We start from the raw sequence: 24,252 nt of genomic DNA, 5'->3' as shown, positions 1-24,252 counted from the left end.
ACAAAACCCTTGAGCAGGCTGTTCCCCTTGTGTTTAGCAATCCAACCTGACTTGGGTAACGGGGACTCAACGCTTTCCCCAAGTTTACTTACAGAACACGCTCCTGGAGCAGAACTGTTGCCTTAAAAGGTGTCAAGTGTCTGCCAGCTGCCGGGCTGACCTGATTATTTTTTAAAGCAAAACTCCCCTGTGCTTGTCACAGTCTAACATACCCCGACACTTCCCAGGAGGTGAATAAATCATCTAGGAATTCCAAAGCTATACTCAAAGGTTGTTGACTAACAAGAAGTCCAATGTAGAAGCTCCCTAAGTGCAGCCCCCCAATCCTGTGAGATCTCAGAGAGGAGCTACAGAGGCTTTCTGCTTTGATTACAAGATGTTCCCACAGGCTATGGTCTAGATGTTTGGGTCCTTGCTGGTGGGAACCGTAGGAAGGATGTCTAACTGAAGGCAGTGGGTCACTGAAGTAACTTCCTGTACATCTCCAATCCCTACCTGCCATGAGGTGAAGAAATTCTCCTACCACATGTTCCCACCACTAGCATGTTCTACCTGGGCACATGAAACCATGCGTAGACCACGCCCTCTGAAAATGTGAGCACGAATAAATCCTCTCTCTTTTTTAAGTCTTCTGCCAGGTTGCGCATCCACGGCTGCACAAAGTAATCCAGGATAGAAGCAGGCCAGCTATGCTCGACCCACGCTCACAGCCCAGCCGCCAGTTAGCCTCCTACAAGGGTCAGGCTTCTTTTCTCCCTTCTGAACCCAAGCTTTCATGAGTGTCAGAGCGGGGCCACACACACTTTCCCAACATCTGCTCGGAGATCAACCAACCTGAGCCAGAGGATCGTCCTCGTGGGGAGGGTGAGACAAAACAAGATGGCAGAGGAATGCAACAATGCTAGGGCAGCTGGTGTTCTTAGGGAGAGGGGCTTTATGTGGGCAGGGCTGTTTATATGGTTTCCAGCTGGCCAGGACTGGCATCGCGCCTCTGTTTTGCCTAATAGCAGGGTGGAATTTAACCCGCAATAGGACTCGAAGTGAAGTTCTTTAAGAGACAGAAAAGCCACTGCATCTTGTATTCTGTTCCCCCAAGGCTTGCCTAGCAGCTGAAAGTCGCCGTGTGCTCTCTCTCCATGTGAACTAAATCACCAGGTACCAATCACTTGAAAATGTGTTCTAGTCAGCCAAGAGCAACTGAGCACAAGTCATTCGAACCAGCTTCTTTACTGTCTATAGAGACAGATATGAAATGAAGTAAAAGAAGGACACCCACTGGCATCCTAAGTCCTGGTGGGGTCATTTGCCATGGCAGGAGGGACACCTTACCTCTCGATGTCGGAGCTGCAGGTTCTGGCCTTCATAGTACAGGTTGTAGGTCTTCAGATGGAGGAGAAGTTCGTTCCTTGGGGGAGAATTACATTACCAGCTGAAGCCATCACAGAGCAGCCATCCCCTCTCCTGCTCACCCCCCAACTGGCCTCAGTGGTCCTTTGAGTCTTTGTACACATGGGTATGCACACACACAAACACACACAAGTACACACCACATGTATGGAGAGTTCTGCACCAACCACCCCATCGGTACCTTTCCCCATGACCAAGGTCAAGATAAACATTAGGAAGCAGCTTGGAACATCATGGCAGCCTGTAGAAAAAGATCGGCATCTCCAGCATTCTGCCCCAACCCACAGACAAGCAGGTATAAGCCACAGACTCAGAGACAAATGCCAGCAGGAGTTCTGCTTCCTGGACCTTTCTTCTCTACTGCTTGCTGTGAGTGAGGACAGGGTGACTGCTATTGGCTTTCACAAAGCTCTGAGACTTTCAGTGATGGAGGAGGGTTAACTGTCTATGTGTTACTTTCATTGGTTAATAAAGAAATTGCCTTGGCCTTTTTTGATAGGTCAGCCCTTAGGTGGGTGGAGTAGACAGAACAGAATTTTGGGAGAAAGAAAGCAGAGGCAGGCAGTCACCATGACTCTCCTCTCTGAGACCGATGCCGGTTAGAATCCTCCTGGTAAGCCACCACCTCGTGGTGCTACACAGATTATTAGAAATGGGTTAGATCAATATGTAAGAGTTAGCCAATAAGAGGCTACAGATAATGGGTCAAGCAGTGTTTAAATGAATACAGCTTCTGTGTAATTATTTCGGCGTAAGCTAGCCGGGATCCGGGTGGGAACGCAGCCCGCCTTTCCTCCGCTCCTCACCACTACATTTCAGCCTTTTAGGAAGTTGACAGGGATGACTTATATTGTAGGAGGCTCAGCTTACAGCACTGGAGAAACCAAGACTGTGGATCACAAGAGTCTATTTTCTTCAATGGAAGGAAATGAATGATGCTTAGTCACCGGAACACCAGAGTGAAAAGTGGGCAATCAACCTGGTAATTCTTTGTTCTTCTATTGCCTCCACCTGAATTCCCCAATATCCTGAGCATTGTTCATACCACGATCCTGCAGTGAATGCAGAGCATCCCTATGACAGAAGACCTATGTACTTGGCATCATCCACCAATAGAACCTATCCTGATGTTTATCACAGACCCTTCTCCAGGCCCTACCCTGAGCTCTGTTTATCAGCCAATAGAATCCAATCTTATTGTAAAGATCACAGGTCACAAGTTCTACTATGCTTAAATGTGTAAGGAAAGTAAACCACGGGCTCAGTCCCTGGAGGGCTTGACCCAGTGCCCACAAAGATGTCACCGTCCTGAGTTCCATTCTCCACCCTCCCATGGATCATCCCACTGCAGGCCATGAGGTTTGCAGGGGGTGAGGATATGCTTGTCCCTGACACTGGGGTTCATTGACAAACCCCTGCTATGGTTAGCAAATTCTCATCAACAGAACAGATAAATAAAGGAAGTTATCGTCACGCAATGGAGTAACACAGCAATGAATACATGAAAGCACTACATACTACACAGATGAAGCTCCTGTGTCTCACGTTAAGTGGAAGAAGCCAAACCCCTTGGAGAGTTGTGAACAGACATGGGCCCAAGGAGCCTTCGGGACCCTAGCAATATTCTACTCCTGATACACATGCCTGCTGTTTATCACTCCATGAGGGACACCCAGTGACAGCTTGGGAGGCTGCCTACCTTATGTGCCACCTGCTTCTCAGGGAAGAGGTGATGGAGCTCAGCCCTTCTAAACCCAGCAGGCCAGTAGGAAGATTTTAGATCCCAATAGAGATTGTGGATCCCAGTGGAAGCCAAACCCACTGGAGAGTCCGTGAGACTCAGGACAAGTTAAATCTCAGTGAAGGAGCCATTCTACGCAAGCTGGACTGAGTTAAAGAAAAATGTGACCCCACAAAACCCCAACCAAAGGCTCGCTGTGCTATTCAAAATTCCTGCTCACTAGAAGTCTCCAGGGAAACCCTGTGGTGAAGATTCGAGAATGTTCTGGATCTCGTGGAACAGGCAGCTCTGCATGGCCAAGTGTAGTGTCTACAACAATTTAGTGTCTGAAAAGCTAAATAATTTTTAAAGGTGGGGAGCATCCAAGAGGTAAAATCCCTGTGCTGGGCAAGAAGACATGGTCAGACTTGCAGTAGGACAGGCTGGAGGTACAGCTTAGTGTGAGGTGTTTGTCTTTCATACCTGAGGCCCTGGGTTTGATCTCAAGGGGATCGGAATCAATGTCTACTCAACCTCTGGTGTTTTATCAACAAAGCCTGTTCCGCAGACATTAACGTATAGGAAGCCATGGACCAGTTCCTTCTCCTTTTTCCTCCCTCATAGTATGGAACAAACTGGGCTTGGGGTTGCTAGGCAAGTGAAGCAAGAGCTACATGCCCAGCTCCTTTTTCTTTTTAATTTTGAGAGAGGATTTTACTAAGTTACTCTAACCTTTGAACCTTTGAACTCAGCACAGCCCAGGCTAGCTTTGAACCAGCAATCCTCCTATCTTAGCCTCCCAATTGCTGGGATTGAAGGTGTGTGTCACCAAGCCCCAAGGACCCTGCCTCATGCCTATTTTAGTCAAAGCCATGGCCGTCCATGACTCACTACTGCAGCCTTGTCTTTCCCTAGGCAACACCACAGCAGGGTCAATGAGCCGTGTTTGTGTCCGTTTATGGCAGCTGTGACAAAATACTAGAGACTGGGGAGCCTCAAAACAATAGGATTTCATCGCTCAGTTGAGACTGAGGAAGTCCAGATGAGGAGACAGCTGATTTAGCATTCAGCAAGGGCTGGTCCTTCACGTCTCCTCCCTGCTTCCGCACATGGCAGAAGGATGCGCCAACACCCTTCAGCTTTTCTAAGTCTATTCATTCCACAGGTGAGGTTTCCACTCCGACAGAAGCCCACATCCCACTCCATCACCACAGGCTTCAGACTCACAGGGAATTTGGAGGTACACACACTCAGAGCCTAATAAGCAGCCATCCGCCAATCCCTCTCTCTGGAAGCCTTGTTTAAGTTCCCAAAGGTGCTGGGCCCTGTTAGCCCTTTACTGGTCAGGCTGGGTTCACTGGTTCACTGTTTTCATCTATAGCTGTTTGTTATCTCCTCCGCTGCTCCCACTAGTCCACGTTTGGCTGCTTATCTGCTCACACAGATGAAACTCCTCTCCCGGTGGCTTCCGTCTACCCGCAGAGCCCCAGCCCTGGCTGAGCAATACTATGAGACATCTTACTTGGACATGTATTTATCCTGTCCGCACGGGACCAGGGCAGTTTGGTGCGTGTAGTCCATCCTTCCCTTCTCGTCTCATCAGAAGGACAGGCCTGCAATTGGAAGGAGAAGCCAGAGTTTAGAGCCAGGCTATGACCTTGGCAGATCCAGCAGGAGACAGAAGGAGACAAAACCAGCCGGAATGGCTCCTCTTCGCCCAGATCCACAGCCCAGAGTAAGCAGAGCTGATGAGATGCCATACTGTCCCTGTACCCTCACACCCTAGGAAAAACACCATGGGATAGAGCAGGACTTCTGCCCCAGCCAAGGAAAATGGAAAACAAAGTTGGTCCAAGGATGGCCAAGGAGTCTTCTCTCTAAAGGACATCTGCCCCACAGACTAGAGTCTTATCCGGCAGGGACCTCCCAAAGTCTCCTGGTCTCCTGAAGTTGACCGAGGGCAGGGAACCACCTGAAGTGTCCAAATAAGCCATGCCCAGCTGTGCAGCCTAGCTCCGTGGACGCCCCTGGAGTGCACAGTGCAAAGGCCATTCATTGCTTGGAAAACAAGTAATAGATTAGGAAACCCGGTCTCGTTTGTTTCATGTCACAGAAATATATGCATGTCTACACAGCCCAAGCATACGAAACCACATATTCAAATCTGGTCCGTGATAGCCCAGTCTCTTCACCCACTGACATGTGCAGCTGGAATGTGCTCTGTTTTGGATCTAGCCTTCACCTACTGACATGTGCAGTCAGACTGTGCTGTTTGGGGTCTAGCCTTCACCCACTGACACATGCAGCTGGACTGTGCTCTGTTGTGGGTCTAGCCTTCACCTGCTAACATGTGCAGCTGAATTATGCTCTGTCGTGGGTCTGCCCTCCGCATTAGATGATGCTTGCAAGCCTCCCTGGCCTCTTCCTGCTCAAAACCAGTAGCACTGCCCCAGCCACGATGATCACAAAGGTGTCTAACACTGAGCATCACAGCACTTGGGAGGCTGAAGCAGGAGGGTCACAAGTTTGAGGCCAGCCCAGGCTACATAGCAAGTTCCAGACAAGCTTAGACTACAGCGAAACGTGCTTAGCCAGTGCTAGCCCATCCCCACCACTCTACTGTACTTACTCTGGCAGGCGCCTGCTCTGCCTTCCTGCCAGTCACCACCCCCTGGCACTACAGGCACCAGGCATCTTTCCAGACAGACTTCAGCATGTCTGTCATTAAGCAGAATTCACTGTGCTTGTGGAACCAGAAGGGGCCTGCCCTGACCATACCTTGAATTTGGACTCCAAGGGAAATGAGCCAGACCTCTGACCCGCAGAACTGTCAGGCAATAAAACTGTGTTATTTTAAGGCCCTGAGTTTGGGTGATTTGTTCCAGCAACCATGAGAAGTGAACAAAATGTTTCCTCAGCCAGAGTGAGACTCATAGCCTATCTGTGTGCTCAACAGGGGGACCCTAAGCACACAGCGGGGTCTAAGTTCTGACTACAAAATCTGACTTCAAAAACTGAGTATATACTGTACAGAAAGAAACACTAAGGCGGGCAGACTGTTTTAAAAGCTTTTCTTTCCTTCTGAAGTGGCAGTTACTCTCATCTAGCAAATATCCCAAAAGGCCCCTTCCTGCGCCCTTGCAGGTTTTCACACTCCACGAGCACTGGCCGTGGGTCTAGTGGTGCAAAGCACACAGCTCCCTGTTCTCAGTGTGCAGGGCGGGTAGACAGAAGGAGCAAACAGTTCTGTCAAGGGGGGGACGAGACCATGATGGTCCCCAGGAAGGACAAGACATCTGAGTTTAGGTTGGGTCCTGGGGACCAGCTGAATTCAGTGTCAGTGGCAAGAGGGTGGTGCCAACAGTACAGGGTAGATGTGTCCAGGCAGAGGCGCACCTGTTGTAGAATACTAGTGTAAGATGAGTTACATCTGTTTATGCTGTGGAACATTTGTTTAATGGTGCAAAGATATGTGGCGTTTTAAAAAATTCTATTTATTTTTTACATACCAATCCCAGTTCCCCCTCCCTCCTCTGCTCCTGCTTCCTCCCTCTTCGCCCATCCGCTCTTCAGAGAAGGTGAAGTCTCCCCTGGGAAGTCAACTAGGTCTGCCATATCAACTATGTTGTGTTCTGTTATCTAGGATTTGTTTAACTCTGTAAAGTTGTGCTACTTTGCCTGTCTAAAACACCTGATTGGTATAATAAAAAGCTGAACATCCAATAGCAAGGCAGGAGAAAGGGTTAGTGGTGTTGGCAGGCAGAGAGAATAAATAGGAGGAGAATTCTGGGAAGAGACGGGGGATCAAGAAAGGAAGGAGGTGAAGATGCCAGAAACCAGTCACCCAACCACACAGCCAGACATGCAATAAGAAGGAAAGAAAAGATATACAGAAATAGAGAAAGGTAAAAGCCCAGAGGCAAACGATAGATGGATAATTTAAGTTAAGAAAAGCTGGCAAGAAACAAGTCAAGCTAAGGCCGGGCATTCATAAGAAAGAGTAAGACTCCGTGTGTATTTATTTGGAAGCTGGGTGGCAGGCCCTGTAAAGAGCCAAAGAATAAAAAACAACCAACAACACACACCCTTTGTACAAGATGGGAGTGTGAGCCTCTGAGTCAGAACAGATAATGTCATGAGAATGGAGAGGGTTAGGACAAGCTTGCAGGTAGCCCAGCCAAGAGAGTGGGCAGATGGAGAGGAGCCCCTAGAGGACAGAGGGGAAACAAGAGATGCAGTGTGCTGAAAGCCTTTAGGACAGGGCATCCAAGACAGCCTCGATAGTGGAGCCAGGAGCTGGTGGTGCAGCCCAGGGAATGGATGGACACTTGGAGCCTGGCCGGAACTACATGAAAGCCATAGGGGACTTTGGTCAGAGTCATTCTATAGGCGGGTTCCAATGACAATCAGACTAATGGTAAAGAATTGTTGGGGACTGTGGACCCCCAGACCCTGAATTTCCTGTGACCCCCTGCCTGCCGGAGTAAACAATTTGTTTTCCTATGCTTGCAGCTGCTCTGAGCAAACAACTTGTTTTGCAGCTGCTCTGAGCACGAGACCCTCAGAGTTCCTGATGGCAGGGGCAGGCGTTGCACTACAAAGAATGAGACTGGCCACTAGCGATTTTCTCACCTCAAACACAGAAGTGCTATTATAGTCTCTTTTTTTTTGCCTAATTCTTTCTTCCTTCCATTATTGTTCTTCTAAAAACCCTTATCTCCTCTATCTAGTACCATTCATCCATCCTCCATTCTGTGCATCCTCCCAACCACCCATCATCCTCCCACCCTTCCTTCCTTCCTTCCTTCCTTCCTTCCTTCCTTCCTATTCATCCATCTATCTATGTGTGTATCTATCTACCTATCTATCCCCATCCATCTATCCATTCATCTATCTACTCATCCATCCTCCCATCCATCCATCAATCCATCATCTTACCCATCTTCCATCCATCCTCCCTATCCCTCCTCCCATCCATATGGCCATCTATTCATCCTCATCTTCTCATCCATCCATCCATCCATCCATCCATCTATCTATCCCTCTTCCCATATACCCATCCTCTCATCTGTCCATCTATCTCCCATCTATCCACCACCCATATACCAAGTCTCATATCATTTTCACCCAAAATCTCCAACCCTTATTTTCTTCAGAATTACTTAACTAGTCTCAAACTCACCAAATGTATTTTCTGTAAAGCTCTCTTTGTTCACTGCCTCCCTCAAAACCTATAATTTAGTAATTTTGTTTTGCATCTGAAAGCAATCTACCCTGCTCTTCAGACAGCTCCTTTTTGATACCACATCCTCTTAAACCTCCTGGGAATACCAATTAGAGAATAAGAGCCGTCTGTGTAGTTATTAAAATCTACTTGATACTAGAGGCGAAATAGGCAGATCAACAAGACAATGCACATCCAGAATTAGACCCAAATATATCCGGAAACACAGAATGTGAGCAGCATCTCCAAATAACGGAGAAAAGACATACTAGCCAAAAATGTCACTAAAGGGCCGGCTGGCCTTGGAACAGGAAAGATGCAGAGATGGGAAATTAATTCTCTTATAGGCCTTCCAGCAAAAGATTATAGATACACTGAAGTTTAAATATTAAAAAATAAAATGGTAAAAGAATTTGACGTGTGTGTGTTAAACTGGATATGAGAAAAAGAAACCTTTCCCAGTCAAGACTCAAAATCCAGAAACATAATACTTAAAAAATAATCAAAGTTTTCAACTTCTGTTTAGAAAAAAAATTAACCCCTTAGAAAGTCAAAAAGCAAATGGGGGAAATAGTCACAATGCACATGACAAAGAGTTAATGTTCTTAATAAATAAAGACCTTTATATCAATTCAAGTTAACAAAATCTTTGAAAATTTTTCCAACTCTCTTATGACCATTTTTACTTGCCAGATTAATAGAATCAAGTCATCTGGAAGTCCCAGTTATAGAAATTCCTCAGCACCTCTTTCTAGCCACAGGTCAATCTTCCCACAGGCACAGCCAGAAATGGTCTACTATTGTATCTGCATAATGTGTCTGCCCTATAGACTCACATTAGGCTACCCCATTTTCTCTGGCCTGCTTTCTCCTTACATTTTTTTCCTTATTTTTATGCTTCTTGGAGTGTAAGAAGCATACGTCCATAGGCTACCATGTTGTCGAACTGACATGATACGTAGTTGCAGGTGGGTTGCAGGACCCTCCATCTCCTTTCCGTGTTTCCACGATCTGCGTCTCTCTTCACAGACTTTCCAACCATCTCTGCAGAGCTCTAACCCCTCCCAACCAACTGGGAAAATGAAGTTAAGTTCAGACACAACTCAGGGCAAGCCCCAGAGGATCCTAACATTGGCTTGGGAATTTAGAATTAAGTTCCTCACAGGAGGAGGGTCAAAGGAAGATGGCTGGTGGAGTTGGAATGCGGGTTCAATTGGAGACTTCCTCCCAGGGTGACCCATGGCTTCTTTGCCCTTGAAAGAGGGACATGGCAACTGCTGGTTGTAATCCTCCTGTTTCCCCTGTTATTATCTAGAATTTGTAGGTTGCTGTACTCTAAATGCCTTGGAGGAATCATTTATAAGCATCATGTCCCACAATGCCTTGAGATCAAACTGGTGGTTGCCATGTCTTTGTAGAAAAGACAGGAAGAAAGGAACCAGAGGCCACATCAGCTGGCATCCTGGGCACAGGGCAGAAACTCCCACTGATTTACCACACTTAGAAAAGATGAAAGAGAGGGAAGGAGAAAGAAGACAGAAGAAAAGAAAGGGTAGAAGGAGAGAGGGACAAGAAAGAAGGGGCAAGCAGGGTGTAAAGGCGCACGTCTTTATTTCCAGCACACGGGTGGCAGAGGTAGGAATCTCTGTGAGTTCAAGGCCAGCCTGGCCTATGAAGAGAGTTCCAGGTCAGCTAGGCTTCATAGAGAGACCCTGTCTTGAAAGAAAGAAAGAAAGAAAGAAAGAAAGAAAGAAAGAAAGAAAGAGAGAGAGAGAGAGAGAGAGAGAGACAAGGGGAAGGGAGGGGAGGGGAGGGGAGGGGAGGGGAGGGGAGGGGAGGGGGAGAGGAGAGGAGAGGAGAGGAAAAAGGAAAGGAGAGGAAAGGAGAGGAAAGGAGAGGAAAGGAGAGGAGAGGAGAGGAGAGGAGAGGAGAGGAGAGGAGAGGAGAGGAGAGGAGAGGAGAGGAGAGGAGAGGAGAGGAAAGGAGAGGAAAGGAGAGGAAAGGAGAGGAAAGGAAAGGAAAGGAAAGGAAAGGAAAGGAAAGGAAAGGAAAGGAAAGGAAAGGAAAGGAAAGGAAAGGAAAGGAAAGGAAAGGAAAGGAAAGGAAAGGAAAGGGAGAAAGGGAAAGGTAAGGGAGGGGAAAGGAAGGAAGGAAGGGAGGGAGGAAAGTGAGGAAAGAGGAAAGAAGGGGGAAACGGCACACAGGAACACACACACACAGAAATCTCACCCAATTACTAACATTAAGCTGCTCCTTGGCACTCTAAACCTTTACTTCGACTGTGAACAGGGATGTCACCCACACGGGACTTCTAAGCCAGTGCATTAGAAACTAAGGTAAAGACTGAATGTCCCTAAATACAGAACAAGTCTGCTAAGACATTTAGAAATGTTACTACTTTCAGATCTGAGTTTTGAAAAAAAAAAAAAAAAAGGAAAGAAATGTTACTACTGTTGGACAGGCCACCCAGGCCCCACACTGAACTCATGATTTCCCTTGTACGGGCTTCATACATTAGCAGGCTCACCCAAACTCTCCTAACCTTCTGAGCTAACCCCACCACCTCGGGCCAGGGCAGGGCTGGAGGAACAGGCATTCACCCTCAACTTGCTCTTCCTTACAATACTGAACGGCTGTGACACAGAAGCCACCTGCTGAGGCCTTCTTCACCCTCACAGGCCCGCTGCACCCATCCTGAGCCCTCCCCTGCCCCGGTTCCCAGGAATGATCACCCCTGCAATGTAGAGTCTGGGCTCAACTGCAGCTGCGAAGGAAAACCGGCTCTCAAGGTGAGGGATTCCCCAGGAGCAGAGCCCAACCTGGGAGGACAACTCTTGTACCTGGGGCTTCTCGAAGATGTAGCTTCGGGAGAAACACGTGACAAGGCTGGCCGGGGAGGGAGCTAGGAGAGATGCTGATTCCCTTGCAGGCAAGTGGTTTCCTGCTCCCATTGGGGGCCCTGGGGTGTAAAGAAGAGCAGGGAGTTGCCCGGTGACACCAGCGTTATCACTAGACAAAAGGCCCTGCCCCCTCCAGGGAGGAAGAGTGACCTCACAGGTTAAGACTTCCGTGGGCCATACCCTCATCATGTAATAGTAAGAGGAGTCCAGGTGGTACCAGCAGTGCCCACCACATCCTGGCAGGTACTAGAAACAGCTTTGCCTACAAGGTGTGCACTCTTTGCTTGAGGTCATTAAGTAACGAGATATTGTAGGAACGCTGGCATGTCTGCCTTCGTTGTGTTTGGGTCAAACTCTCTCTAGACTCTGCAGAAGCCTGCCAGTCACTCAAGGAGAGGCTTACTACCTAGTTCAGCCCTCGACAAAGCTGAAGGCACAGAACTAAGTCACTAGCCAAAACCTGCAGTCGCTGTGGATTCTGGGAGTAGTAAAAATCTCACAGGATGGGCCACCCTGAAATCCATCCATCGGTGGAAGATGTGTCCTAAAGCAACCACTCTGATCCCCTCGAGCCATGACCACCACCAGGGCCAGAACCCAGACGGTGGCGACCTCACAGCAGACTGCTTGATTATGCAGACTTTTGCCATTGCAGGTCTTTTTAAGCAGCATAGTGGGGTGGTGACTGGGCCCAGCCAGTGATGGCTGCACAGCCAGGTTTTTGCCGTGAAACTCGGGTTACAATACCAACCCATGTCTGGAATTAAACACTCCTGGTTTGGCCATGGTAAAATAACTGCCCATCCAAGGCAAGCCCGGTGCTCTGAGCAGCCGGGTGGTAGAATGGGGACAGACCTGCCAGTGATGGCATTATCGCTGACCTTCCAAGAAGTCTCCCTCTTCCGTTCCACAAGCCTGGCTCACAGGCATTTCCAGCCTCTCACACCAGGCTCCACAGAATCAGTGAGGGGCTGCTCAGGCCTGAGAAACTTACAGGTCCAGTTTCCCATGAGAAGAGCAAAGGCCACGTCTAAAGAAGCTCCCAGGAGCTGAGAAAGGTCACAGCTCCCTCCAAAGACAGTGGGATCCCTCTCTTCCTAGTCTGTTTCCTTCCGATGCTGGAGCCTTTACTCCCTGCGGTCAGGGGGCCCAGAAGTTGGCTCTGGCTCTGTCCCAGCCCCGAGAGACTATCTCTCCTGTTTGTCCACTGGAAAGGCCCAGGGGAGAAAAGCAGGTCCAGGCCAGAGAGAAGGACCCTGGTGGGACAGCCCACAAGGAGGCAGATGGAGAGTACCCTTTGGGGGGCTGTTGCTGTTTTCCTCTCCCAGTCTGTCTTCCTGGATGTTAGCAGGAACCAGGCCCTGACTTACCCCCACTCAGCAACCATGAAAGGACTCAGTGCACAGTACCCATGGGTCAGGGAACAGGACAGGAGGGGGAGTGTTTCAAAAAAATACGATGTTCAGGCCACAACGAAAACCAATGATTAGCAGTGTCTTTGGGAGTTTCTCCAGATCAGGCCAGCATAGATCCGGAGAAAAGCCACTGTGAAATCTGATAAAGTGCTATGTAGACCCAGGACAACATCAAATGTATTTCAAACAGGGAGGAGCAGTGCCGTCTAAAAAAGAACTGAGCTGGTATTTAGTATCCCTCTTTGTGACTTCTGCTTCCAAAGAGAGGAGGTGACAGGCCATCTCTAGGGACCATGCAGGCGCGGAGCTGGTGCAAACACCTCTTCTTGAAAACTAGAAGGGAGGAAGTCTGCCCCAGGCTCTTGTCTGATGCAAAGGAAATGCTTGCTAGAGGCCCCAACTTCCCCTTTGGGGGTTGGTCTTTACCCCTCCTCTGTGCCCCCAGCCCTCTCTAAGAGCAATCGCACTTCATACTACAATGCTAAAGACTAACTAGGCAGGCCACTTGAGACATCCAGCTTTGTGGAGGAGCCAGAACAGAGGGGAGATGGTGACAAGCCCTCTGTTCTTCAGTCCCCTGCTAACAGGGCAGGAAGAAGGGCTGTTAGCAAACAGGAAGCCCCAGCCCCAATGCACCACTCAAGGAAGGAGACTTGAGCTGTGGACTGAGGCCCTGCCAAGATCTACAGATGTCAAGGGATTCCATACAGTGGTTACCAACTCTGTAGGAGCAAACTCGGGTTTTGAACCCTTCACCTCCGTCTAAATGCCTCGATCAACAGAGGGCCCACTTCCTGGCCAGGCTGAGTCCTTTCTGAGACTTGTTTATTCTCCATCCTTCCGCAGATGACTTCCATCCTTTGCACACGGCACCTGAGCACCCGGGTGGCACACAGCCACGGGGAGGGCTGGAGCTGAGCTACGGTCAAAGAGTCCCGCACAAAGCTTTACTCTTCCCACTCTTTAAACATTTTAGAAAAGTCCTTCATGAGAAGAGAGCGCCCTGAGACCTTGGCGGTCATGATTAGACCTTGAGGTGGGTACAAACTGGGAAGAACCGTGTATCTTCCGGCCACATCCGGTCCTGAAGAGGAGAACGCTGGAAGCCTTAGCAGTGCTAGGAGAGATAGATTAAAGTGGGGAAGCAGGAGAGGAAGTCACCAAGGACAGCATGGGGGTGTGAGAATGGGGGAGGTGGGAGACAACGCGAGATTCTGACTATGAGGAAAATGTGTTGACCCCACACACCACAGAAGCACCAGAGAAGGAATGGAAGATCCAAGGTTCGAGGACTGTCTCAGGCCACACAGGGCCACACAGAGTCCAGGCTTCCTGGTGCAGGACGTAGCTGAGACAGTCTTGGCAAGTGAGGCAGTGCAGGCTGGATCCGGCACCAGTCAACAGAGGCTGGGAGTCTTGGGGTAAGGGAAGTGGTCCAGCAAACTGGCTGGAGGAAAGGCAGACCATAAGAGCCAGGCCCAGGGCAGAGCATAGAGATCCTAGTCCAGGACCTCGGGCCTGGCAATGACAGTCATGGACCCTCAATCATAGCAACTGTCAAGAGAATAAACCACTTCTCTCCATCACAAACCCCAAGTTCTGTCCCTCACCCTCACCCCTACCCTCAGAAATAAGCCTCCACTACTAGCAAAGTCACGGGTCCCATCCAAGTCACCTCACTCCCATGGGCCCCTGGGCAGATGCAGAACTGAGCCGCCACAGGGGCCTGGGCTGGGATTCCCCTACCAGTGGGGGCTGCAAAGCCCAGCTCCATCCACACCACCCGGGCCTCTGACTCAGGCCCTGCACATTCAGGTCTGAATTCCCCCGGCATAGCTACTGCAGAAGATCTCAGGAAGTGACTCTGAGGCAACGGCCCCAAGCACCTGCTTCCTGCTCCACACTGGCCGGGCTGGCCAAGCAAGTGACCGGAGCCACCCTGAGACACCTAGACAGTCGGCCTGGCCAGGAGAACAGCCTGTTTACAGAGGGACATCCCTTGGGCATCCGAAAGGATTTGTCCTTTTCAGTGGATGTTTACAGAAGGAAACTCAGAGGCCCTTCATCTCTTATAAGGAAACAAAGGCCACGGTGCATACTAAGAAAAGGCACGGAAGGAAGTAAAAACTCTGTACGGGTATAGGTGTTTAAGAGAGGGTGTGTGTAAAGACAGACATGGCAGTGTGAGTGTGTGGAGTATTATGGGGTGTGGAATGAGGGTAGGGGAACTGTGTGTGGTGTGTATGTATGGGTGGATGCATGGGAGGGGTCTAGGGTATTATATGTCAGCGTTTTCCCCTTGCCATACCACATTCAATACACAAGCCTATAACAAAGGGATTTCTCCCACCAACAAGTAGCAATCAGTTCTGGACATCTAGTGCCCCCTAAACCAGTTAAGTCCTGACATTAGCTATCTTGGAGGTAGCATCAGGTCTCATAGGTTAGGAACTCAATGTCCTAAACCATGCCTTCCCTTCATATGCCCGTCACAAGACCCAGGCTGGAACCTGTGCTTCTGACCAACTGGGTAGCGACCAATCAAGATCCACAGCCCCTCCTCCGGTCTGGCTAGTTTGCATGGCAGCTCACAGCACTCAGGCAAGTACTCAGGTTGACTGTAAAGCATTATCACATGGGCTGGAGACAAGGAGCACAGGGTGATGTCTAGGAGACTTGTGCATGCTTCCACGCCCTCTGTCGGTGCCAGGCCCCAATAATAATATAAGCCCTATCCATCCCTTTGAGCACGGAGACCTCCCTACACAGGTATGCCTGAAGAATCAACAGCTGATTGAAAAGCAATTGGATGAAAAGGATATGACCCAGTGCCTGAGCCCAAGGTGAGGAAAGAAGCAAGGGCCCCTGCATCTTGGCCTCTCTGCTCAGCAGGCCCCCTCCAAGGGGCAGGACCACTTCAGAATAAGGAAGCTGTGTCACCCACTATAAGACAAGGTAGATGAAAGCATTCAGACTGGCTCAAGAAAAACAGAGTCTTAGGATGCTGGTCCTCACCCTCCCCCACCCCCGGCACCCTATTATATATAGACCCAGGGAGGAAGAACTTAGCCACAAGGTCATGGAGCAGCCCCTCTGTCACCACGCAGAGGGGCCCTGCCACAGTGCACACATTTCAGCCCCACTGTGAACTAAAACTCAACCATGACAGAAATTCCCTGGGATTGGTTTGCCTCAAAGTGGTCAGAGAGTGCTGGGGAGACAACATTGACCCCAGTGGAGTGAACAAGGAGAGACACTCTCGCCCTGCATGTCTCAAAAGCAAGGGCTATTTTATACAATAGTTTAGAAGTCTTCCCTAGAAGGCCAATTGAACTTCCTTCTGGTCCAGTGTTTGGTCCTCCCTGCACATCATCAGGCTGGTCCTCCAACTCAGCAGACCTACCAACTGACCCCAGCAGGTAAGGAAGGGCTGCCTCTGGTTTCCTCCCATGATAGGTTTCTGTGAGGGCCACACGTCCTGTTTACAGCGTGGTTTCCAAGTCACTGGCCATACTGAGACTCACCTCTGACTTCACATCCCTTTCCTGAAAGGAACCCCACACGGCTTCCTTTTTTGATACTATAAGCTGAGAATCTGAACTTTGTATACTCAAATCTTGGGGTTTCCTCTCCTTCTTACCTTGGAAATCAAAAGGGTTGAAAATCAAAAGCCAGGATGGCTGACTCCCTTTATCTCCAGAGCCCACAGGGTCCCTGAACTAGAGGAAAACGCCTCCAGGCTGTCAGCCATAACAGGGTATCTTAGCCACCTCTTAACAAACACAACGACCAACCATGAGCACAGGAAAACTCAGATCATACAGCTGATCTCTGGGGTTTCCACAGCATCCCGTGGGAAATCCTCCATAGCGGCACAGTCACACCTGCTCTGCCTGCCCCGTCACGGGTGGACTAGCCCTACAAGAAAAATCAGCACCATTAGACACAGAGCCCCCTCTAGGTCCTCGGTGGCGGTATTTATAGAATCGACTTCACTGTCCCTAGTGCCTGGGATTTAAAGGATAGTCTCCCCACCAGGCAGATGGAAAGGCAGAACTAGGTACAGAGACTTCCTACGAAGCTTCCCAGACCCACCTTTGATCAATACAGTGAAGGCTCACGGACCCGACAGGACCTCCCTTAGCAAAAACCTTAAAGCTTACCACCGAAGAAGCAACATGTGATCAAAGCATCAACAGGCATACTCATGGTCTCCATGAGGGGCATCCAGCAAGTCCAGGTCAGCCTCAGGGTTTAGGACACACACACACACACACACACACACACACACACACACACACACACAAATGTTTAAAATAGAAAAACCAGGAGTTCATATTTAATGAAGCTGGTCTCAACAACCCCAACAGTCAGTGACTCTCACTCAGCAGAGGACAGCTACTGACTGACCCACCTTCCCAGCTCACCACCCACACAGATGATCCTGGGGTGAGATGGTTCGGCAGTAGGGGTCTGAGACACAGCAGCTAGCAACCATCAAATCCACCTATGCTCAGCTTCCAGCCAGCAGGGCTGTACACCTCAGCTCCAATCACCTACCTCCACCCTTCCAGGCTGAGATGGAGGTGGGAGGTGACACCTGTCCCAGGGAGAAAGGCCAGCGGCCTGTGGCCCTGCATGAAACAAACCACAGACACCAAATACCACACCTCTCTCCCAGGGCTTCCCTCACTATTATACAAACAGCATACACATTTGCTTTTTTAAAATGGAGATAAGCAGGAAGTTTAATAGCCATTAAAGGACAAATATTGAATGATCCCATTTGTATAGGGGCTACCTAGGATAGGCAAATTCATAAAGACAATTTGTAAAATAGCAATAATCAGGGACTGGGAGAGCAGGGAGTAGGAATGACTACTTAAGGGGTACAGTACCTGTTTAGAGTGACAAATATTATAAAATGTTTAGTGGCAATGGTCCTACAAGGTTACATATGAATTTGCTGGCAGTGAATTTACACATAAAAACCATCAAAGGGGTAGTTTTATGGTTTTGAATAGGGCATTATAATGTAAAGTTATTACACATAGAGAAAAAGAAGACTGGAAATCAAGAGTTCCCCAAATTCTGCCATGTAGAGAGACCTGTCATCAGTGCATTGCCATCCATCCTTGCAGACACAAATCTAAAGGGATGGCATGTTTCACAAAAGTAGTACCCTGCCTGGTAGCTTCCTTCTTGGAAATACATAGTAGCTGTCCATGTTTACGGATGCACATCCATAACCCTTACTTTTGAAGCCACATGATATTCCATGCCATAATTAACTAACTCGGGATTGTAGGCCTTGTAAACAATGACTCAAGGGATGTCCCCAAGCACTTGTTCAATTATATCCTTGGTGGAGTGCTGGGTCAGGGGCTCCCTCCCATTGGAAGACTGTCCAGTGAGTAGAGAAGAGTGAGCTACTTCAAGGATGCAAAAACTTGTCTTACAGAAACTCTGCTTGGCTTCCTAAGAAACTGCACAGTACTCAGGAGTTAGACTGCCTTTTCCACAGAAGGCATCCTTACCTCCCCTCCCAGGCCTTCTCTGTCCTTGCATCTTGCATGAGCCATGAAAGGCAGACAGGGTTATCCTGGGTCAATGTCCACTGAACTTCTTATCCAGCAGGAGACCCATCTTGACCCAGGGTCAAGCAGGGTCATCCAGCAGGGTCAATGTCCACTGAACTTCTTATCCAGCAGGAGACCTCCTTGAGGGTGCCCAGGGATGCACGGCCATGAGGATGTATAAATGCTTTTGCAAAACATTTTGTTGCTCAAGACTCTGGTCTTGAGTAGATGTTTAAACATTTTCTTAAAATGCAATAGACCCTTCCTAAAGGAACCAAGGGCTAAAAGGAACACATGAAGCCACCCAATCCCTTGCCCTTGAGATGAGGAAGTGAGGCCCAGAAAGACTTGGCATAAATGTCTCAGTAACCATCGTAGGGCCCTAGAACTGTCTCACATGGTGAGTCAAACAAGTCAGAGCGAATTTTGGACACCCAGGACAGTCATGATCCTCCCCTCTCAGTGTGTAAGATTGAATGTGAGATCACTGGGGTGTATCCCAGCTCAGCTGTAGCTAAAGGGTTCACACAACTCATGTCTTGCCAACTCAGTGTTCAATGGCACCATGCTGATGGCTAAAAGCCAGACATAACAAGACTATTTACACTACTGAAACAGGTGAGTGCCCAAAGCAAGGCTTTCCCGTGCCCCACTTCTGACAACTAGCCATTGCAAAGCTACAGTGCATCACTGGTCACAACCGAGCTATGCGCCCAAGCTGTGGACCTTCATTTTCTCACCAAACAGCTTCTTTCCAACCCTAGTTCCCCATACTCCACCATCACAATGCTCTCAGATCTAGCACAGCCTCCTGCTTACGAATCAAAGAAAACGTTCTCCCTAACCCTTGCTGTGTGCCAGGCCCTTTTCTGACAGTAGGTGACAGTTTACTGTCTTCAGAATATCACTAGGGGATAGTTATTTGAATTTCCATCTTGCAGTTGGGGATCACAAGGCTTTAAATGATATTTCAAACTAAAACCAAAGTCTGTTTTAGGTGGATTTCCCCCAGAAGCAGAGACAAGAGTTCAAGTTCAAGTGCCAGGGCCAGGGGTATGTGAGACAAGAAGGGGGAAATAGTGATGAACAGCCCAGTGGTTAAGAGCACCAGCTGCTCTCTAGGTCAGGTTCGGTTTCTACCATCTATATGGAAATTCACAACCATGTCTAACCCCAGTTCCAGGAAATCCAATGCCCTTATCTGACCTCTGTGGGCACCAAGCGTCACATGGTGCAATCCATACATGCAGGTACTCACAGAATAAAAGTAAGATGAGAGAGAGAGAGAGAGAGAGAGAGAGAGAGAGAGAGAGAGAGAGGAGAAGTTTTTCCTGCGAGCAGTTGGAAAGTATCCCAAGAAGGAACTCTAGAGACAGCACAGGACATGTCCCAAGGTAGTCCCATCAGAGTGAGGGAACTGAGGCTATTTCTATAACTTCTCCCATCAGTCACTGGTGGGAGGACAAACCAGCCAAGGACACAGAAGGAGGACACCGACCAGATCTACATGGCCCATACCCTACAGCTGAAAGGTCACAGGAAGGAAGACAAACTCCCAACCCATTATACCCGTAAAACGGAGCAGTTAACTAAACAAACTCAGCTGAGTGCCAACCACTGGTAAAACCACACAGTGATGGACTATGCCTGCTCTGCCAATCACTTTGGGTTGACACAGCCAAAGAAAGCACAGGGTATCTTTCTATCAGTTGTTCAGTGGGGGGGCGGGGGAAGCTGGAAGTCATTAGAGTCAACCAAACGGCCTTCACTCTCTGGTTTAGCCACAGTTGCCAGTTCCCAGCAGCCCTACACTACTAGCCCGAGCAGCTGCATCGATTTGTGATTATAGATACTGGTGTCCTCATCCAGGGATGACCAGCAGTGGCCCACTCCGTGGAATCTACGCATGCCCAAGTTTATTGCACCTACTGCTCCATCCACTAAGACCACAGCCGCGTCCTCTGTGGATATGCGAACTGGAAGTCACAGGCTTAAGTGGGGAGCTTACCCTGCCTTAAGAACTTTAAAAGATTCTTCTAGGAGTTAGCTGGGCAGTGGTGGCACATGACTTTAGCCTTTAGTCCCAGCACTCAGGAGACAGAGGTAGGAGGATGTCAGTGAGTTCAAGGCCACCCTGGTCTACACAGTGAGTTTCCAGGTCAGCCAGTGCTACAGAGAGGAACAAAATACAACACAAAAGGAAGAAACAAAATAAAACTTCTGGGAGGCAGGGAGGTGTTTATAGGTGACAGTGTGTCATTTTGGGGTAAATAAATGGAGCACATTGTGAAGGACGTCCATAGTGAGAAGCCACATGAAGGATGCTGCCTTGGCATTATAAACACAGCTGGGGCAGCTCTCAGCAGCTAAGACTTGAGACCAAAGGCAGGACATCTTCCATTCCAAGCACTTGACAAGACTTGGGCAGTTTTTCACTGGAGGAGAGGAGAGGAAGCTTGGGCAGGCTCTAAAGCTGTTCTTAGGAAACCCCCCACCCCAGTCCCTCTCCTCCTTTCCTTAGGACTCCGCAGTCACACTCTGCACTACCCACCGCCATCTCCTCCCAAGCTGGGAGGACACTTCCTGCCTAAGAATCCCAAAGAGGACTAAAGGCAGCAATCAGCTCAGGTTCTTTTGTGATTGGACAGCAGGCCTCCTTTCTGGCTAGTCCCAGAGTCCAGCCCAAATGCAAAGTAGAGAAGTCTAAAGTATCGCCCCTCGGCACCTCTAGCCAGAATCTTTAGCCATCTCTAAGTAACTTGCACACAGTGCCAGACAAGGAGCCTGGCTCTGAAGCCTCAGCAAAGAAGTCAAAGAGAAAGCAGGGGGCCTCTGAGACGCTGCAGATGGACCCAAACATCAGAATGAGGAAGAAAACTGAAAACAAGGTGTGGCATCTACTGCCCTCCCACTAAAATACCAGGAAAGAGAAACAAAGCAGGCACCTCTAAAGAGAAGTCACAGTGAGATGGAGGGAGGTGTGTTGTGAAGGTCAGGAGCTCTGGGACATCGCTCTGGGCAAAGTCAGGATAATGCTGGCTGCAAAAGACACAGGGGCAAGTTCAGAGCATGCTGACCAACCTGGTCCACCCCACAGATGCGGGTGTGGGGACCTTGGATCCCCTGGTCTTCCAGCTGGGTTTCTCAAGGCTACTCCCTCATCATTTGCGTTGGAACCCCATATTTTGTTGTCTCCCACCACCCCGCACTCTTCTATTCGTCAACGAAGGAATGGGTGTGGCTTCCCACGACCCCCAACACAGGCAATCCCAAATGCTACCAGTCGCATCCCGAGGTGGCCAGGTGAATTTCCCACAGTTCCCTGGTGTACTAGGGCAAGAAGCATGCTTCTTTGCAGACTAAGGTCATCTCTCCAAGCTCAGCCATCATTAGATGCTCCTCTCTACCCACTAGACGGTAGCAGGTCCCAAGAATCGGGTTTTTGCCCAAAGAAAACTGTTCACACTCGACAACTCTACTCTCTAGGGCCTCTGAGCTCAAATGGGCACCGCTCAGGAAGACACCACAGTTAGTCCCCTAGGACAGAAAGCAAGGGAGGAAGGCGACAAGGGAGTGAAGGACGGGGCATTGTTCTCAAACTCAGTATAGCTTACTTAGTCACAGAGGTTTCTTTAACTCTAAGACCACCTGTAGGAAAAGTTTCCCCTTAACAAGTGTGAATTGAAAGTATGAGAAATTCTAATTCTTTCTCTCCCACCCCCACCCCGCCCCAGGACCAATACCGCGGGGACAGAGCCCTCTCTGACAAGTTGTCATTTGTCCACGGCTTCCTCACGCAGGAATCCTCCTCGGGGTGGGGGTGGGGGGCGCTTACCGTAACCCTTGCCTCTGCTCTCAGAGCGAAGTGTTTCTAACCCTCTGGTTTCTGGACGCTTGGTACTAAAGCGAGAGCAGCATTGTGAAGCCTGGCGCTGAGCTTGCCACTGAAGCACAGGGGTGCTGTGGCCGGTCTAGAGCTGTCCCTATCCGGACACCACCACCCCGCTGTCTCCAGCACGCTCTCCGGGTAGAGCCGGGTGCAGAGTAAGCGCTGTAGATGCACAAGTGGCCGGGCCGCCTTTTGAAAGCACCTGCCTAGCCCGGCCTCCAGCGACCTCAGGAGGGGTCACGAAACTCGGTAGCGGGAAGTGCGCCTAATCACTGTGCGCCCTGAAACTCTGAAGGCCAAGGCAGACCCGGCTCGTCCTGGGCCGACCACACGACCCCCGCCCCGGGAGCCAGGGGGCGCACTACAGTCCGACCCTCCCCTAAGCTACCCAGGCCTGCACCTGCTGTCCCGCTTCACTTCGCTAGGGAGTTCGGGACACCCTGCTCCGGGGAGGGGACACTTCCCTGCCATTGCATCTGGGGTCGACCGCTGGAAAAACCTCAAGGGGTCAGAGCGGCAGGATGAACTCTAAGCCACAACTTTCTACCCGGGGAAAACGAGTGGGCTGGGGCGCCTGCCTGCACTGCTCATGGGACAGACGCCTAGGACCACCTTGTGGCTCGGGGGACGGTTGGCGAGCCGTTGGCAAGAGAGACTCAGGGGTCGGGCCAAAGGCCTCTATGGGAAAACTTTGAGATGGGTAGTGGGGCTGGGCAGGACCACCGGCGCCCGCACCTTACGTTTGCATCCCGCTCCAGTACCCGGCTCCTCGCGCCCCGCGCCCTGTGTCTTGCCTGCGTCCCGGACCGGCTGCATCCGCGCGCGCCGCAGGGGTTGGAAAATGGGGGCGCCGCTGCGGGGGTGGGGGGTGCTCCAGAGTGCTTGGCCAGCGATCCGCGAGACCGGCTAGCTTGGGCCGGGCTGGGCGGCGACAGCGCGGCTGGGGGGCGGGCGCCCCGCCCTCCTGGCCCCTCCGCCCCGCCTCCCCGAGCTCTGCCTTTATCTGCCGATCCCTGACCAACCCACCCGTCACCCTTGGAGCTCTCCTCTACCCACCCCTCTTCTCTCGCCTTTCTTCCCTCCTCTCCCTCCCCCTCTAGGGGGCGGAGCTTCTCCCCTCCCAACAAGACAGACAATGCTGTGACTTCTCGCCCCCCCTCTCAGCTCCCCGCTCCCCCAGCTCGCGCGGGCTGCCCGCGTTTCTTTCGGGCGGGCTGGAGTGGATGAGGAGGGGTCGGAAAGCCAGGGTGAAGAGGATAAGGTGGCTCCTCTCACCCCATTGAGCCTGCCCTCTGCAAGCGGCATGGAGATTTGGCTCAGACCCTAAGGCTCGCCTGGCACAGTGACAGTTCCAAGGAGCAGCCCGCCTAGAGAATGCAGATTTCCTAGCAGAGGATGGGCAGTTAGCGGGGTGGGGTGATGTTTCTTTTCTAACACCCGGCCTCGTTACCAAAAGGGCTTGAGCGCTAAAGGGTAAGCGGGCCCCTTCGACTTCGCAGGCCGGCAGACGTGACAGTAATGTGAAGGAAGTCAAGTTTCTTTGTCCATCCCCCGCCTCCTCCTCTTCTCCATCTTTAGACCTCTGGAGAACCTAGTGCATAAAAGGAAGCACCCAGCTGCGGATTCTATAACCTCTCATCAAAATTCTGTCTATACATCCCCGACCTTACAGTGGATCCCCAAGTCAAAGAGGAAGGGAACGATAACCTAGCAGTTAAAGAAAGGGAGACCAAACCCAATGTGCCATGCCAACCAGCGCATCCCGTCTGCCTGGAAGCCAGATATTCTCAACTAAACTCATTGTTTGGATCTTGGAATGTGTCTCCCATAGAAACAATGTTATAAATGGCGATCCTTTCCCAGACCAGCCACAAATTTGCTGAACCCAAAGCGCAGCTGTGGGGTGGTGCTGAACAAGAAAGCTACTGATCAGCTTTTTCTGGTGTGGAAAAAAAATGGATAAATGCATCAAGTTCTTTCCCCTTACGCTATAAACACAAACCTGCTCCACAAATTTCTCTGTCTAGAGCCAAAACTGTGTACTAGGTAAGCTTTCCTACGCAGGAACCAGGGCCCCAGGTGGAATGGACTCTAAGGATATGGGCGTTTCTCAGGTTA

General features: G+C 50.1%; 1 protein-coding gene across 3 annotated transcripts in view; it reads right to left on the bottom strand.

The window, feature by feature from the left end:
• Window positions 1-23,067, bottom strand: part of Rassf2 (Ras association domain family member 2) — a 36,996-nt gene extending 13,929 nt beyond the window's left edge. The window contains exons 1-3 of one of the 3 annotated variants that reach the window (XM_048455367.3): window positions 22,929-23,067; window positions 4,650-4,740; window positions 1,330-1,405 (exon numbers count right to left, since the gene is read on the bottom strand). In XM_048455367.3, coding sequence (XP_048311324.2) covers window positions 1,330-1,405; window positions 4,650-4,708 — 135 coding nt within the window. In that variant the 5' untranslated portion in view covers window positions 4,709-4,740; window positions 22,929-23,067. Of the gene's footprint in view, window positions 1-1,329; window positions 1,406-4,649; window positions 4,741-22,080; window positions 22,323-22,869 lie in introns of those variants that run through there. The other 2 variants (XM_048455365.3, XM_048455366.3) reach the window with 2 other exon arrangements.
• Window positions 23,068-24,252: the final 1,185 nt, after the last annotated feature.

This window comes from Myodes glareolus, chromosome 10 (genome assembly GCF_982192425.1).
Source record: "Myodes glareolus chromosome 10, mMyoGla1.1, whole genome shotgun sequence".
Classification (NCBI taxonomy): Eukaryota; Metazoa; Chordata; class Mammalia; order Rodentia; family Cricetidae; genus Myodes; species Myodes glareolus.
Note: the sequence above shows the minus strand (reverse complement) of the source record. Positions and strands in the feature narration are given on the sequence as shown.